The sequence below is a fragment of the Piliocolobus tephrosceles genome, chromosome 14 (assembly GCF_002776525.5).
Source record: "Piliocolobus tephrosceles isolate RC106 chromosome 14, ASM277652v3, whole genome shotgun sequence".
Classification (NCBI taxonomy): domain Eukaryota; kingdom Metazoa; phylum Chordata; class Mammalia; order Primates; family Cercopithecidae; genus Piliocolobus; species Piliocolobus tephrosceles.
The window spans coordinates 110,770,411-110,785,602 of record NC_045447.1 but is presented as its reverse complement, the minus strand read 5'-3'; the positions used below and the strand labels follow the sequence as shown (position 1 = coordinate 110,785,602).

The following is a 15,192-nucleotide window of genomic DNA, read 5'->3' as shown; positions in this document are numbered from 1 at the left end:
GTGGCACTCGCTGCAGATTGGAGGACAGGTGCATCTCATAAATCTTCTTTGGAAACAAAAGAAGCCACCAGCTGAGGAAGATGCTCACCGGTCACCGTCCCTTTATTTGTGCCCAGCGACGACTTCTCTGACAAGGTGCAGAGCTTAGCTGATTGGTGAACAGTGATTGGTTTCCGCTTTGTTCACAGTGGCTAAGTTCTGCACCTGAAGAGAAGGTGAGATGGGGACAGTTAAGTTGGAGCCGCTGGGGCAGAGGCTGTTGCTGACGGGCGGGCCGCTGCTGCACAGTCAGCTTGGGTGCCGAGCGCGATCCTGGAGGATGAGAGACCACTTGGCCTGAAGGATGCACTATCTCCTGCTGGGAATGCTAGCCGCGTACTCAGTCCTTAAGTCTGTCCACAGAAACATCCACTAATCGGACATCTGTCTGAAAGGTCAAATGTATTGAAAGTTGCAAAAATTATTCTTACAAAAAACTGAAACCAAATGCATCCCATCAGTCGGGTGAAATCACGTGGTGGTTCATGCTGTGAGTGGGGCGGGCGGGGCTTTCGGAGGCGCTCCTGTTCTGGGCGCGGTGAACTCTCTCTTGTATTTGCAGTCCAGGCCTCCGCATCTCCTGCGCCACGGACGGTGCCCACGGAGCTCCCAGCTGAGGCGCTGCTTCTCCGGGCTGTCGATTGGACCCGCCCTCCGGTGCCTACTGAGCTGATATCAGTTCTCATTTTACACACTGGCTCAGTTCAGCAGGAACAGGAGTCGAGCCCTTGAGCAAAAAGCCTTCGTGTCTGTAAGTGCCCGAGGCTCAGGAGAGCTGGGGCTCCCACTCGCGGCAGACAGGCCGCGTCCTCCATGGCCCGGCGGCAGCACCGTGCCAGTCATCTGTATGTGCTCCTGCGGCATGGGGATTTGTAGACTCAGAAAACCCTGCTGGCAGAAAGCTAAGAGCTCCCAGGCCTGAAGGCGGGACACAGTGCCAGCAGGGGGGCGTCTGCCCCCATGTGTGAGGGAGCCAGGGCCCAGCTCTCCCACGGCAAGGTGAGCAGAGACTCTCTGAGAGCAGTTAGGGTGGGTGTGGGTCCTAGCAGCTCTTGTGTACTCGAAGTCTGAGTACAGCCTGCTGGTGTCAACGGCCACGTGTGAGCAGGCCAGCATCACACGGCTCGCTGTGACCCGTCCTTGTCCTGTGATTAAAGTCCTCTCCTGAAAGTGGAGAGCAAAGGCACACAGAGGTGCGCGCTCACAAGAATTCCTCTTGGCGACTGGGTAATCAGTTACTGCTGTTTCCTTTGCAGGAAAGATCCCAGCGAGATTCTTTCATTCACCTCCTCCTAGCCTGGGGGACTGACCCTGGACATCAAAGGAGGGATTATGTGGCTGCTAAAGCCATCAGCCCACAGCCCCGTTCAAGTCTTGGTGCTTCTCTTTCCCAGAGGCTGGTCCCAGCCAGGCACACACAAAAGGCAGATTCTCGTAAACGCGGCCTCCCGCCCTGGATCTGGAGTGGAGCTGCTCTGGGATTTCGAGTTCTTCTGCACAGATGATTAAATATATCCGAGAGACGCTGGGAAACCTGCTGAACGTTTTACGTTGGTCTGCTCAGCACATGGCTGGATGTGGATATTTCTGTAATTCCAGGAAGTCACACAGCTCCTGTGTACCAAGACCAGTGGGCGCCGTTTGATGTAAAAGAGCAGGATGAGACTCTAAGATTATTCTTAATAAATGTAATGGATTTTTTTTTTTTGTATATGTGTTTGCTTCTGAATTTCATATTGTTTAAAAATAACAAAGGCCGGGTGTGGTGACTCACGTCTATAATCCCAGCAATTTGGGAGGCTGAGGCGGGTGGATCACGAGGTCAGGAATTTGAGACCATCCTGACCAACATGGTGAAACCCCATCTGTACTAAAATACAAACAGGTAGCTGGGTGTGGTGGTGGGCACCTATAGTCCCAGCTGCTCAGGAGGCTGAGTCAGGGGACTCGCTTGAACCCGGGAGGTGGAGGTTGCAGTGAGCCAAGATCGCGGCACTGCACTCCAGCCTGGGTGACAGAGCAAGACTGTCTCAAAAAATAAAAATAAAAAGCACATACAGGAAAAAGGTATTCTTCACATTCTGGTGTTCCTCTCCCACAGCCCTAGTTTATTTGTTGTTTTCAAGGTAGTGTTAGTTCTCTTAGAAGCCTGAAAACAAAAGAAATTTGGCTGGGGGTGGGGCACGCTCTTCCGATAAAATGGAGAGCCTGGGCATATTCAGGCACCGTGGGAGTCTGCTGGTGTGGTTTTTCTTTCTCCACAAGGTTTAGGGTATAGACAGAAGCTGGGCACTGACCTTCCTGGGCGCTGTCCGTGGGCAGAATGTTTGGCAATGCCTGGAGAAGGCCGTAGGAACAGGTGCAGCCACGGGCCCCGTGTGAGGCTGGGCTGAACCTGAGTGCACTTGAACCCACCCACAGTCTCCTCTGCCTGGCTCCGGGGGCACCACAGATTCTGGCCTATTTGGGGTGAAGCGGGGCTCTACCATGGATTTCTGTTAGAAGCTTTGGACTGAGAGGCCGTGGTCTCCAGAACTCTGTTTTCTTGTGCCAGTGACTGATTCCAGAAGGTTCTTAGGATTTGCTGACTGCAGTCACGTGCCTTTGCGTGGAGCTGTATGGCTGGCTGTGCCATCATGGAGGGCTACTCGCAACTTGGCTGTTTGTGTAGTTGAATAAACACAACCGCTGCGTCCTGTGGAAACAGAATGAACGATGCTTTCTCTCTGCACTGCCTTCCTTTTTTTTTTTTTTTTTTTTTTGAGACAGAGTTTTGCTCGTCGCCCAGGCTGGAGTGCAATGGCACGATCTTGGCTCACTGCAACCTCCGGCTCCTGGGTTCAAGCAACTCTCCTGCCTCACGCTTCCGCCACCACGTCCAGCTAGTTTTGTATTTTTAGTAGAGACAGGGTTTCACCACGTTGGTCAGGCTAGTCTCAAACTCCTGACCTCAGGTGATCCTCCCGCCTCGGCCTCCCAAAGTGCTGGGATGACAGGCATGAGCCCCCGCGCCCAGCCCTCCCTCTCTCTCGTCTTTCTCTCTGCGCTTTCTGAGTGTGTTTGGCTTTCACTGAGGCGAAGCCGGGAAGGACCCTGGGCGCAGTGGCCAAATGCCCTGCGAGGCTCCCGCTCCTGCTGTGTGCAGATGCTTGGCACCTGGGCCTCTAGAGAGCTGCGGGCGGCTTCACCGGCCCAGTGGTTTGGGGTGATCCTGCTTTTCCAAAAATTGAAAGCCATGCTTTGTCTTCTTTAGAAAGCACTAAAGCAAAGCTGAACTGCTGAATAGGTGGGCTCTGCACAGATCGCTAATCCCTGGCTCCTCTGAGTCACCGGGTCTTGTGACTTGCTTTGACCACCGGAGATCTGACCCGTGGGCGGCATAGATTCGGTGGACCTCATCCGAACCAGACACTGGTGTCACGGCTTTGGCCGAGGTCCTGCCGGGAGAGTTGGTCTTTGCTGCCTCCAGACTCGGGGGCACCCTGCCCGTGCTGGGGCTGCCGCTGGAGGTGAGGGAGGGAGGAGGCCGGAGAGCAGCACCTCTGCTCTATCCAGGCAGGAGGCTCCCTGAGACTGCGACTGCCCTCGCCGGCGTCCTCCACCTGTGCCTCAGCAGACTCTGCCGCTCCTCTGGCATCTCCTAAGAGACTCGAGAGACCCTCCAGCCAGGGCCTGGCAGAGAGGCCTCGAGATTCCAGCTTGAGGGCAAACCAGCGTCTCGGGGTCAGTAGGAGACAGACGTGACCAGTACTCTTCCATTTTTCAGTGAAGTATCACATCAGAAACTAGCTCACATCAAAGGGCGTGTGACAGGACTGAGGCTCTCAGAAAGCTCACTGCCTTAGCGCGGCCATAGTGCCTTCGGAGAGCAGGCGTGTCTGCGCGGGGCGCGGTAGTCCTGGATGATGAAGGGGAGCTGTCTGGGAGAGCAGGATGTGGGTGTGCCGGGGAACCAGAGTTCCCACTGTGGGTTCACCTGCCATGTGGCAGGGTTTGAACACAGGTCCACATGGCTCGGAGCTTTCCTCCACGCCATGATGCTTCCGCAGCCGTGGGCCCTTCTTTGACATCTGCTGAGGCCTCCATGTCCAGGCACTCCCGGGACACCACCTTGTCACACTCAGCGGCCAGGACTTGAGAGGCCCCTGGGCCTTCACGCCTACTCCAGTGTGGTGGAAAGGCAGGCTGGGTGGGCACGGGCTGCTCTGGAAAACATGGAAACCTGAATTGGAATCCGCCAGTTGCGTGCTGTTTCCCGGCCTCAGCTCAGCAGCTCCCCCGCGGCCGACCCATGGGCGGGACCTGTCACGGGTCCTCGGTTAAGCTGATGTGAAGGTATTAGCTCTCCCCACCCCGCAACAGGCTGTAAGAAATAAACTGATAGGAACAATCTTCTTTACCGACAAGCAGACGCCTCCACTGAGCAGACAGACCCAGGACTGGAGGGTCCCCACAAGACACCGTCAGCTCCCTGTCTGGGTAGAAGCCAAGAAACACCTGCTCACATGGGCTTTCTCAGGCTCTAAAATGACTTGGAGATGCCACGGGGTGGGGGGGGGCCATGGCTGTGCCCTGAGGCTGCGTGGGGCTAAACGGCACCGAAGGGGCACTGAGGGGCCGGAGGGCAGATGCTGCAACGTATTGCCCTGGCCCCTGTGGCCTGCAGCCACTAGCAGCGTCACAGGGCCACCTGTCCCCCGAGTGTTAGGCACGAACAATTAACTGGGTTTGCCAGGTTTCATAAAAGATCAGGGAGAGGCAGCAAGCGAATGGGTTAATTGCCGCTGTCCTCCAGGAGAACAATGGCTGCGGGGTTCAGCCCTTCCCCTGAGGCTGAGGCGATGCCAGTGTTTCAGCCCGCAGGAGCCGGGCAGCCCAGCGCAGGGCACTTCTCCAGAGGCCAGCATGTCTGAAACAAGTGTCCCCTGCTGTTGCCTCCGGCCGTCTGAACACAGGCTGTGCCAGTCTGTGGCTGGGCCTGGGCCCGGGGCCTGCTGCAGGAGGGGAGGTAGCCAGGCCGTCTGAGGGTGACCCCAGCCCGGAGGGCCCCCCTCGAAAGGAATAAGCAGCAGTGACCACAGCCTGCACTCGGTTGCCTGCAGGCCTCGCCAGCACCCCGGGGCCGGCCTGGAAGGGCAGCTCCCGTCTCCCTGCTGGGGCTGAGGGGACAGGAGGACCTCCCCGGCCTGGGCTCTGGGCCACAGCCTGGGGAGAAGGGCTGGGAGTTCTGGCCGGACAAAGGCAAAAAGTGGGGTGAGGGAGGACACAGGAAAGAAACACCAGGGAAGACGGTCAGGTCCCAGCTCAGCTTCCTTTTGAGGATTAAAGGATTTTAAAGCATTTATTTTTATTGGAATTTCAAACCAAAACACTGAAGTAATAGCCTCCATCCTAGGCAAGGTGACCTTCCCTGCAGCACGGAGGGAGGCCAGCCGTACCCAAGACAGGCCTGACGGAAAACCCGCCCTCGATGATGAAGGGTCCAGGAGGCTGCGGCTTTCCTCCGCCTCCATTCAGCCTGCAGCAGCCGGCGGCCAGGCCTGCGGGAGGCCGAGGGGAGGGACCTGTGGTGCAGTGACCTCACCCAAGGGAATTGTGACCCAGAGCAGCTGAAAGCAAGGCCAGGGGCTGCTTTCAAGGGACAGTTTGTTTAGGGTTTCAAGTTGTAGGCCAAGCACCGCCTTGTTCTATAGATGGGCCAGCGGAGGACTTGCGTGGGTCACGGGTGGGGGTGAGGAGAGGTGCTGGCAGGGAAGGGGGGCTCCTGGGCAAGGCAGTCCCACCTGGCGGCGGGCCACAGTCTGTCCTGAAGGCTCCTTCCAAGCAGAACTCGGGGTGCGCAGGGGCCCCCACACCCCATTCCCCAGAAGAAGAGGGGTGCTGCCTGGCACTTTGTCAGGGGTCGACATTAAAGTGTGGCGGCTCTTTGGTTAGTTGGTGCCTTGGGCTGAGCCACAGTAGGCTCACTCTGTGCAGGGCCCAGCCATGGCAGGCACTCCGTATAGGGGCATGGAGACGGTGGCCACCCGAGAGGTTTGGGGGGCCTGGAGGTTGAAGGGGCTGCCTGGACCGCCCAGGGTCGTTCCCAGCACCCGCGGACGGTGACCTTGGCCTCGCTGCTTGGGCTCTGGAGGTTTACAAGGTGGAAGGGAGGAGAGGCCGGTTGTGACTATTCAGTGGCAGGTTTTATAGATCTCTTCCCGCCCTCCCTGCTGTCCGGGAGACTGATCGCCTGATAGGCATTTCTGTTCCAGTCGGATAAGCAGACAGTGTGAGAAAGGCCAGCAGCCGAGCCTGGAGTGCAAGGAAGTCACCATAAAGCCACACATGTCCCAAGACCAACTTGACCGTGTGCATCCGCGTGCCCCCCAGCAGCTCCCCGTGGGACACCTAGCCTGAAGGGGTTGATGCCCCCTGGTTCTCACACAGATTCAGAAGAGAGAAGAGGCTGAGAGCTTCGGTCACCAGGGTGTGGCCTGAGACAGTTGCTGATGGCACCAGCGCCTGTTCAAGGCTGTGTGTGTGTGTGTGTGTGTGTGCACGTATGTGTGCACACACACTTGTGGGCAGGGGCAGTGCAGGGCTAAATGCAGAGAAAGACCTCTGGCCACACAGCTCTGTCGAGTCCCAACAGCTTACAAGGAACCAATCTGGTCCCTACAGTGTTGGTTGAGATAAAATAAGGTCAAGGTTTGGCTTCTCAGCCCCAGGACTTTAAGGGAGTGGGCCCAGGGGGAGCTGCTGTAAAGACCAGACCCTCCCACCCCTGCCTGGGCACACCCAGCGTCTGGCTACTCCGCCACCCCTACCTAACCCTGGCAGTCGCTGCTGAGTGGGGCCTGGGGGCAGGCTTGGGGCTGCTCCCCGGGGAACTGTCCATTCTGAGTCTCCCGCGGGCTCCCCACCTGGGAGAGGAGTGCCCAGCTCTGGTCCTGCCGGGGGCCGCCTGCCCAGACAGCTCATCTGTGGCTTCGGCTGGGGCACGGAGGCGACTGGGTGTGCACCCTGCGGTTTCCGTTTTCTTAAGCTTTCTTTGTGCTCCTTCTGCCTGTGATTTCTCTCAGCCCGGGCTTTGTGGAGTCTGTCCGCCGCTTTGAAGCCCAGCCGAGGAGGTGCTTTTGCCAGCAGGGGGTGGGTGGGGTGCTGAAGCTGCCCATGGTCAGCCCCGGACTCGCTGCCAGGAGTCCCGAGTTCCAGAAAGTTCTTTTCTGCTCTCATAGTCCTCCCTTGCCACACGAGGTCTGGCAGAACAGAAGTGCGTGTCTGAAGACTGGACTGGACGCTCATGGTGAGCTCTGCGAGGCAGGAGCGAAGGAAGCCCTCTGGCTACAACGGCACAGTCTTCGCCCCCGATGCCTGGGGTTTCCGCATTCTGACCCTACGAGTTAAGTCCCCGGGGACTTCGGCTCAGTTCTGTTTAGGGAGGGAGGCTCGGGAAGGACGTGAATTATGGGCCTAACTCAGAGATGAAGCCGGAGTCCGTTTCAGTGATTGCCGATGCAACGGAACAAGTGTGCGTTTATGTTGGGTTGTAAAGAAAAGACAGATAATTTGTGGGGAAGGAACTGTAGTTTGATGATTGTACGTGCTTTACTAAGTTAAGTGCTGTGGAGGAAGCGACTGCAGAAACTTGGTTTTGGCACAGCTGGGGCAGAGGCCTTGCTACAGGAGGAAAGCCGTGATGAGCACAGGGCCCTGCAGATGGAGGATGGGTCTTTGGAAAGCTGGGTCTTCGCCCATAACCAAGCTTGGGGGCACCCAAGAAGCCCAAGTCATCAGGTACATGTCAGGGCCCACGCATCCAGCCATAGTGTAGCAGGACGAGCCGCAGACAAAACTCCTCAGACACCGGATTAAAGAAGGAAGAGGTTTTTTATTCGGCCGGGAGCGTTGGCAGACTCACATCTTAAGAGCCGAGCTCCCCGAAAAAGAAAGTGTATTTTTTCTAGAAAATTCTGTCCAATGGTAGAACATAAGTCCTGGGAATAAGAAACAAAAGCACCACCACGCTGACTACGGTGCAGGGATCGCAGATGGCACTGTCTCCTTTTAAAGCTGCAGATGGTGCCCGGCCTCCTTCCCTTCAGAGCAGCGTGTAACAGCAGCGCTCTCTTAGGGCAAACAAGAGTCTTCCTTTGCATACTTGATAACGACAACTTATTTTTCTCATAGATCACACATGCAAACAAATATAGGTAATACGTAAACAAAAAGTAAGTTTTCTCTGCCTTTTCACCTCGTCTCTTCCCCAGGTCACTATAATAAAGTTGATGACCGACTGCACCTGGCACCAGCAAGCGTGGGTGCAGGCCTTGCTTTATACACAGGGTGGCACAGTGTGTCTAGATTGGCACGTACATGACGCTTCTCTGTGTCGACGGCCACATTGCGTGGACACCCTGTAACTCGAGGCCGTGACACCCCAGCCTTCCGTGGGCTTCGCTCAAGTCCCAGCCCTGCCAGATGGCCTCAGTGTAACCTGGGGCAAGTTATGCGGCTTCTCTGTGTCTGCATTTCCTCTTCTGTAAACTTCAGCTGACTTCGTTGGGTGAGTGAGCGTGAAGCGGACAGCAGGCCCAGCCTCCAGGGGAAGAGCGTGCGCTGGCTGCACGCAGGCTTTTCCTTTCTTTTTTTCTCTCATTTCTCTCTCTCCTCTCCTTTCTCGCTCTTCTCCTTCCTCTCCATGTCTTCCTTTCCCTCCCTTTCCTCCCTCTCCGTTGCCTCTTTCATTTATGTCTTCACGTGAACCTCTGAGTTGCCCAGTTGTTGGCTGTGGCGTCCTGCACACACACAGGCGCCGGCTTCTCCGCGGGGAAGCCTCCAACGCGCACTCGTGTGGGTCCCTGTAGCCTGCAGCGGAGGGAGTGGGGTCGGGAGAACTGGGCGTCTGCTTCTTGGAGAAAGGATATACAATCTTTTTCGATCTTAGTGCTTTTATTCCAGCAGAATACACATAAGATTGACCAGTATAACCACGTGTGAGGACCCAGCCCAGCAGCCTCGGTGTCTTCATTGCCGTGCAGCTCACCACCGTCTGCGGCAGCAGCGCTCCATCTTCCCCAGTGAAACGGGGCCCGTTCAACGCTCCCCCCCAGGTCCCTGGGGGCAGCATGCGGCTTCCCGTCTGTGAGGTTTGCCTGTGTTCGGGAGCTAACATGAGAGGAGTCATAAAACCTTTGTCCTTCTATGTCTGGCCGATTTCATTTAACATGACGTCTTCCAGGTTCCTCCATGCCGTGGCATGCTCAGGATCTCTGTATCTTTTTTTTTTTTTTTTTTGAGACGGGGTCTCGCTCTGCTGCCCAAGCTGGAGTGCAGTGGTGCGATCTCGGCTCACTTCAGCCTCCACCTCCCGGGTTCAAGCAATTCTCCTGCCTCAGCCTCCCGAGTAGCTGGGACTACAAGTGTGCACCACCACGCCCAGCTAATTTTCGTATTTTCAGTAGAGACGGGGTTTTACCAGATTGGCCAGGCTGGTCTCGAACTCCTGATCTTGTGATCCGCCTGCCTGGGCCTCCAGAAGTGCAGGGTCTCTGCCTTCTAAGGCTGAGGACCATCCTGCCGTGCACACGAACCGTGTTTCCTTTCTGCACCGGCTGGGCTGCTGGTGGGCAGTTGTCTCTGCCTCTTGGCTGTCGAGGGGAGCACTGCTGGGAACATGGCGTCCAGGATTTCCTCAGCCGTTACTTTACGTTCTTTGGGGTAAACATCTCGAGGCAGAATGGATAGATCAGAGTTCTAGGCTACCATACTGTCTCCAGGGTGAATTTTTTACTTTGATTTTTTTTCACCCTATCTTATGGTTCTGATCAATTTGGATATTTGACGAGCTGCCCTCCAAAAAGGTGGTACCAGTTTCCCGTCCCTTCCTCTGCCTTTTCTGCACTCTGTGACCAGCATGGGGAGCATCAGCCTTGAGTGTTTCCAGGCTGCTGTGGAGATGGTCAGGAGCACCTGGGCTTCTGCCGCGCTGTGGAAAGGACCCTGTCGTCCTGTTCACTGTGGCGCGTCCCTGCCCGTGCGTCTCGAGCTGGCAGCCGTTCCCTTACTGATGTGTAGAGGAGCTCTAGAAGTTAGGAAATTCGCTGTGTGCTGCAAATACTTCTTCCCTCCGTTTACCACGTGTATTCAGATACTTTGTTTAGTTGCTTTTAATTTCTGTATGGCCAGTTTTATCAGCCTTTTCTCCTGTGGTTTCTTGCTTTTGCGTTGGGCATGGAAAGGGCTCCCCTGTGGCAGACACAGCCAAGGGAGATGCGTGGGGGGTCCCCGCGGCCTGGCCTGAAAGGAGGCGTGGAAGTCCACAGGGATGCGCCGGAGCCTTGGGTCCCGCCTCCACCTCGGCGAGCAGCATCCTCTCCACTCTCCTTCCTCCCTCCACAGGGCTGGGGAGTCTGCCCTGAAGGAGGAGGGGTGTGGGTGTGCTGGGAGGGCGAGGCTGGGGCTGGACAGGGTGTGACCATCTGCAAACCACTGAGGAACAAGAAGTTCTAAATGAAAGATCAGAAAACACTGTCTGCATTTTGGGAGGAGGGAAGCTTTAATTTTATAAGCTAAATCCTTATTTATCTAAGTAGTATAGCATCTCCACCCAGAATGGCTGCAGCCTCCCTGCCTCTCCCAAGCAGGGGAACTGCTAGAGGCTTCTCAGAACACACAGATCCCGGAACGAGCCGTGCTCCAGGTGCCGAAGCTGGAGAGAGGCAGAGGGCTGGGGAGCTTATCTGTCACAGTTCCACTCCCGATACCATCTTTTCGCCATGGATGGCAGTGTCTTCATCTTATACGAAGTTCTGTACGTGTACACGTGATTTAGTAGGCGGGAGGGGACGTCTGAAACCTAGGCAGTGAGTAGGGGAGTGACAGACGGCCAGCTTCCCGGCTCCCCAACAGGCTGGATGGGGAGGTGGGAGAAGGGGAGGGGTCGAGTAGCTTCAGAACTCGCCCTGAGTCCCCGGCAGGACGGAGTGGCCGTCGGCAGCATGGGGAGCCGGTGGGTACGGGACGTGGGTGGGGCAGGTGGGCCCGCCTGGGGTGTGGCAAGCAGAGAGGCGTCCTCACACCACCAGTGGGGATGCCCGGCAGGCAGTGGGTTCTCCGGGCCGGCGGTCCAGTGGCAGGGGCGGCTCCTCTGCCCAGAGTTGCCACGTGAGGCCGTGGGCAGGACAGGGTCCAGCCTCTGGGTAGAGTCCGGGGGCGCCCACCAGAAGGGGGACAGGAGAAGAGGAAGAATGTGAGCTGGGAGGAGGTCGGCCCAGGAGGCCTGAGAGCTGGCCGCTGGCTGCAGCCGTGGGGGCCCTTTCAGCCCCACCCGTTTCCCTTCACGAGAAGCTCACACCGATTGTGTGTTAGTGCGCGGTACGCTTCATGACGCTTCACTTTCGGAGCTTGCCTGGCTGTTCATGAGTGTTTACTGTCCATTTGAACGTTGGAATCAGGTTGTCTATTCTCTAATTCTGTGTCTACAACTGTTAGTGTCTGTGTCCAGGATGTCGTTCCAGAGGGAGCAGCCAGCAGTTACAGCAGTGCCCTCGGTTGGAAGGGGACTGGGCAACGTCTTGTCCCCACTGCTGGAAGGGGTGCACAGGCACCTAGTGGTGGAGGCCAGGATGCTGCCAACACCTTGCAGTGCACAGGACACCCCCCCAACAGGGAGGCATCTGGTCCCAAGTGTTCATGGTGCTGTATTTGAGAAACCCAGATTTAGGTGCCTACAAAACGTCTTTCTGAAAAGGCTCGTCTCTGCCTGTTCTGTTGCTGGCTGCTGGGCTGTTTCATGGGACGCGACCCTCTAAAATGCTGTTGCATAGGCTACAGTATAGATGCTGTATGCAACTGGAGACGTTTTTATTGTCTCCATCTGCCCAGTGTCCGGCCCCTTCCTGCAGTTGGGTGATGCCTTTGGTGGTATCCAAGGTACCCAAGAACGTTACAGAAGCTGAAGCCAGATGCTTTGCCAGCATCCCTGGCAGGCCTTTGACCCAGGCTCCTCCATCTGACGCACCTGGGCGGGAGCGTGGAAAGGAGTGGGCACGAGGGCCTTTCTCCTGGCTGGAGTGGGGTCCGGAAGGGCTGGGCAGCAGGACTGGCCTTGCCAGAGCATGTGAAGCAAGGCTGGGACTGCTGCTGGCTGGCTCACACCAGGCCTCGCCAGCCCAACATCTTTGTCATCAGTTCCCTTTACTTTCAGTGCTCAGTGCACGTTTCTGTCGCTTGCCACCAAAAGTCCTGGGTGTACAAATTCCCTGCTGAGAACAGCAAGTGCAGTAAGACACCACGACAGGAGCGGGAGGGGGCCTCTGCTGTGAGCTCTCTGTTACCAGTTTGGGCTTGAGGGGTGTGATTTGGACCCATGGTATAAAAAAATGGTGGAACTGGATTTTAGGAGGCGGCTTGAAGACACATTATATACTTTACCTTAATTTTCGTGTTTTGGTTGTAAAATGGCTTAGTGATGATTCATGACTTAGGATTTTTGGACAAAATCTACGGACTTCCCAACGTGTGGCAGAAGAACTTTAGCACCAGGCCCCGGGCGGGGGAGGTGGTCCTGGGCTGGAAAGAGGAAGAAAAAGGCGAGGGGAGAAGCTTGGAAAGCAAAACAGTTTTGGATTCCTTGTTGAATAAGGAGAACATTCCTCACGTTTGCTGCCACCGTGCAAATCCTCCAGCGCGTCTGCCGTCCTCTGGGCAGCATACGGCCGGGCTCGGCTTTGACTTTCCTGCGTTTCGGGTGGATTCACTCTGCCAGGCTCACCAAGGTCCCTTCTTCTCCAGCTTCCCTGAAGGCCCTGTTCGAAACTTCTCCACTTCAACAGAAAACTCCCTCGGCTCCCTCCCATCCCCTGGACTAGCTCCCATTTCCATCCCAGCACCTTGTCCCACCAGTTAAGACACCGGGCAGGACAGGGTGAAGGACGAACCACAAAACCCGCCAACCATGGCTGCTCCAGCGAGAGGCTCCTCAGGGGTGTCCTAGCATTTCCTGTCGGCTCCCTCAGGCGCCCTCCTGACCCCGGGAGGGGCCCCCGTGTCCCACGTCTGGAAGCCCCACTGGAGCACGGGTCCTGGGGGTGGCCCCAGCGCTGCTCGCCCTGGCCGCGTCACTTATGCCTCCCAGAGGGACCTGTGGGTCTGGAGGGCAAGGGGACAGCAGCCTCTGAACCAACAGACTGAGCAAGAGTGGGTGGGCTGTGCTGGCGGGACGAGGCCTTCAGCCTCAGGGATCAGGGAAGGGACAGGACAATTCAAGTGAGGCTTATGGTCAAGCCTGGCTTAGAGAAAAAACCATACGAAGCGCATGTAACCTGATTTCAGCAGGCCCTGCCAGATGCCTACCCTCGTCCTCCCCCTTCCTCCATGGTGACAGGCCCCTTCGTTTTTAGGTATTTGGTAGCAAGGTTTCCAGGCCAGAGGCTAAGCCATCCTCGGTCTTCTCCGGGCACATCTAGGTTTCGCGATGCCTGAAGCTTCCACTGTTTGTTTGGGGCCATCGGAGGAGCTTTTTCCTGAGAGAAAGATTGTTAATATTTAATGGACACAACATTAGCTGCAAATTGAAGTTTTATTTAGAATGAAAAAATAGACAAGTTACAGATTTTAAAGAGCTTACAAATTCCACAGATGTCCTAGAGCCCAGGTGAGTAACAGCCTGGTTACTCACAGGTAGGGTAGTGGTTTTACCAACATGCTTTATCAAAACTATCAGGGAGAGTCTAGGAAAGGTCAGATTCTGGGCCCCGTCGCGCCTCTGCAGACCTCGATCAGTTCCTTCCACGGTGGCGCCAGGCCTTGGCATCCCTGCCTCCCCACGGCTGCCCGTGCCCAGGCCCCGCCAGCAATGTCAAGGTCCCCTCGGCCGCACCGTGCCACACCCCTGCCCAGCATCTCGGATGCTGTTCCTTCCCGGTGGCACCTGCCCAGACTTATTGCCGAAAATCGAAGGCAACAGGAGGAGGAGGTGGGCTCAGGAGCGGAGCCTCGGCCCTCACCTGCCCGGCTGCCACCTGTCCCAGAGGTGGTGGGAACAGCCGAGGGGTGGCTCCCCTGGCTCCCCACCTTTGAGCGTCTCTCAGGCCGGGAAAGGGCAAAGGGCCACATGAAGCCAGCAGGCACTTCGGTGCCACAGCCCCACAGGGACAGTCCTCCTATCCGGGAACCCCCGGCTGCCCGGAAAGCACTACCCGCAAGGCCGCCTCCACCGCGCCCACGAGAGCACTCGGCAGCTGTGAAGGAACCGGGAGATTCTACAGACAGGCCGGGGTCAGGGCTTCCAGGCTAGGAAGGAGTCTTCCAGACGCCTAGCGTCACCAGTCCCAGGTGGAGAAGACGGAAGGGGCATGGTCAGAGGCCTGGCAGGGGAGGAGGGAAAGGCCAAGCCCGTAAACAGGACCACGGGACAGGGTGAGGACTGTCCCAGGAAGCCCCTCGACAAGAGAAGGCCCGGTCCCAGTGACCCCTCTCTGTAGGGGCTCCCTGCTGCCACCATGTCCACAGTGGAGTCAGAGCTTCCATGGCCAGCCACAAGTTCTGGCTCCAAGTCAGAACAGGAGAGAGGCCCTCAACTCCAGTGAAGCACGCAGCTCCTTTTTCAACCCCGACACCTCTGACGAAGTGTGTTTGTTATATGAGGGTAAGGATCATGATGGCACAGAGCGTGTTACATGAAAGCAATGATCATGAAGGCAGCTGCCACCAAAATACTTTACCAGCACACCCTTCTGACTGCAGCATTTCTCAGAAGAAAAGCTTGGGTGAAAAGTTCTTGGAATTTTCCAGATCTTCAGGTGGCTCTATTAGCATTGCCACATACCGAGAAAAGGCATTTCCCTAAAGGTTAACCTCTAATCCAGCGAAACTCTGCTCATGCCTCAAAACGGAGCCAAGACTCAGACTAATACACATAAATCAAAATGGACAAAAGCAAGTCTTGACTCACTTGACAAACAGAACAGGCCCAAAAGAATGTACAATCAATACAATTCCAGAACGTCTCTGAAAGGAAAAAGCATCCTCTGCTGACATGAAATAAACGTTAACCTTGAGATTACACCAACAATGCCTTTTTTTTTTTTTTTAAAGACAGGCTCTCACTCTGTTGCCCAGGCTGGAGTGCAGTGGCGTGATCTCGGCTCACTACAACTCCTGCCTCCC

At 56.3% G+C, this 15,192-nt stretch overlaps 2 protein-coding genes across 4 annotated transcripts in view; one reads left to right on the top strand and one right to left on the bottom strand.

The window, feature by feature from the left end:
• Window positions 1-1,752, top strand: part of AOPEP (aminopeptidase O (putative)) — a 380,108-nt gene extending 378,356 nt beyond the window's left edge. For 2 of the 3 annotated variants that reach the window (XM_023185255.1, XM_023185257.1), the window contains one exon: window positions 1,296-1,752. The gene's annotated coding sequence lies outside the window, so the exon portion shown is untranslated. The remainder of the gene's footprint in view (window positions 1-1,295) is intronic. The other variant, XM_023185256.1, reaches the window with a different exon arrangement.
• Window positions 160-1,300, bottom strand: LOC116418439. The gene has a single exon (XM_031934027.1). It carries the CDS (start codon window positions 1,153-1,155, stop codon window positions 739-741), a length of 417 nt encoding a protein of 138 aa, XP_031789887.1. The 5' UTR covers window positions 1,156-1,300; the 3' UTR covers window positions 160-738.
• Window positions 1,753-15,192: the final 13,440 nt, after the last annotated feature.

Coding starts and splice junctions, on each gene's coding strand:
- LOC116418439 (XM_031934027.1), bottom strand. CDS start 1,155: ATGCTGGCCTGCTCACACGTGGCCGTTGACACCAGCAGGCTGTACTCA.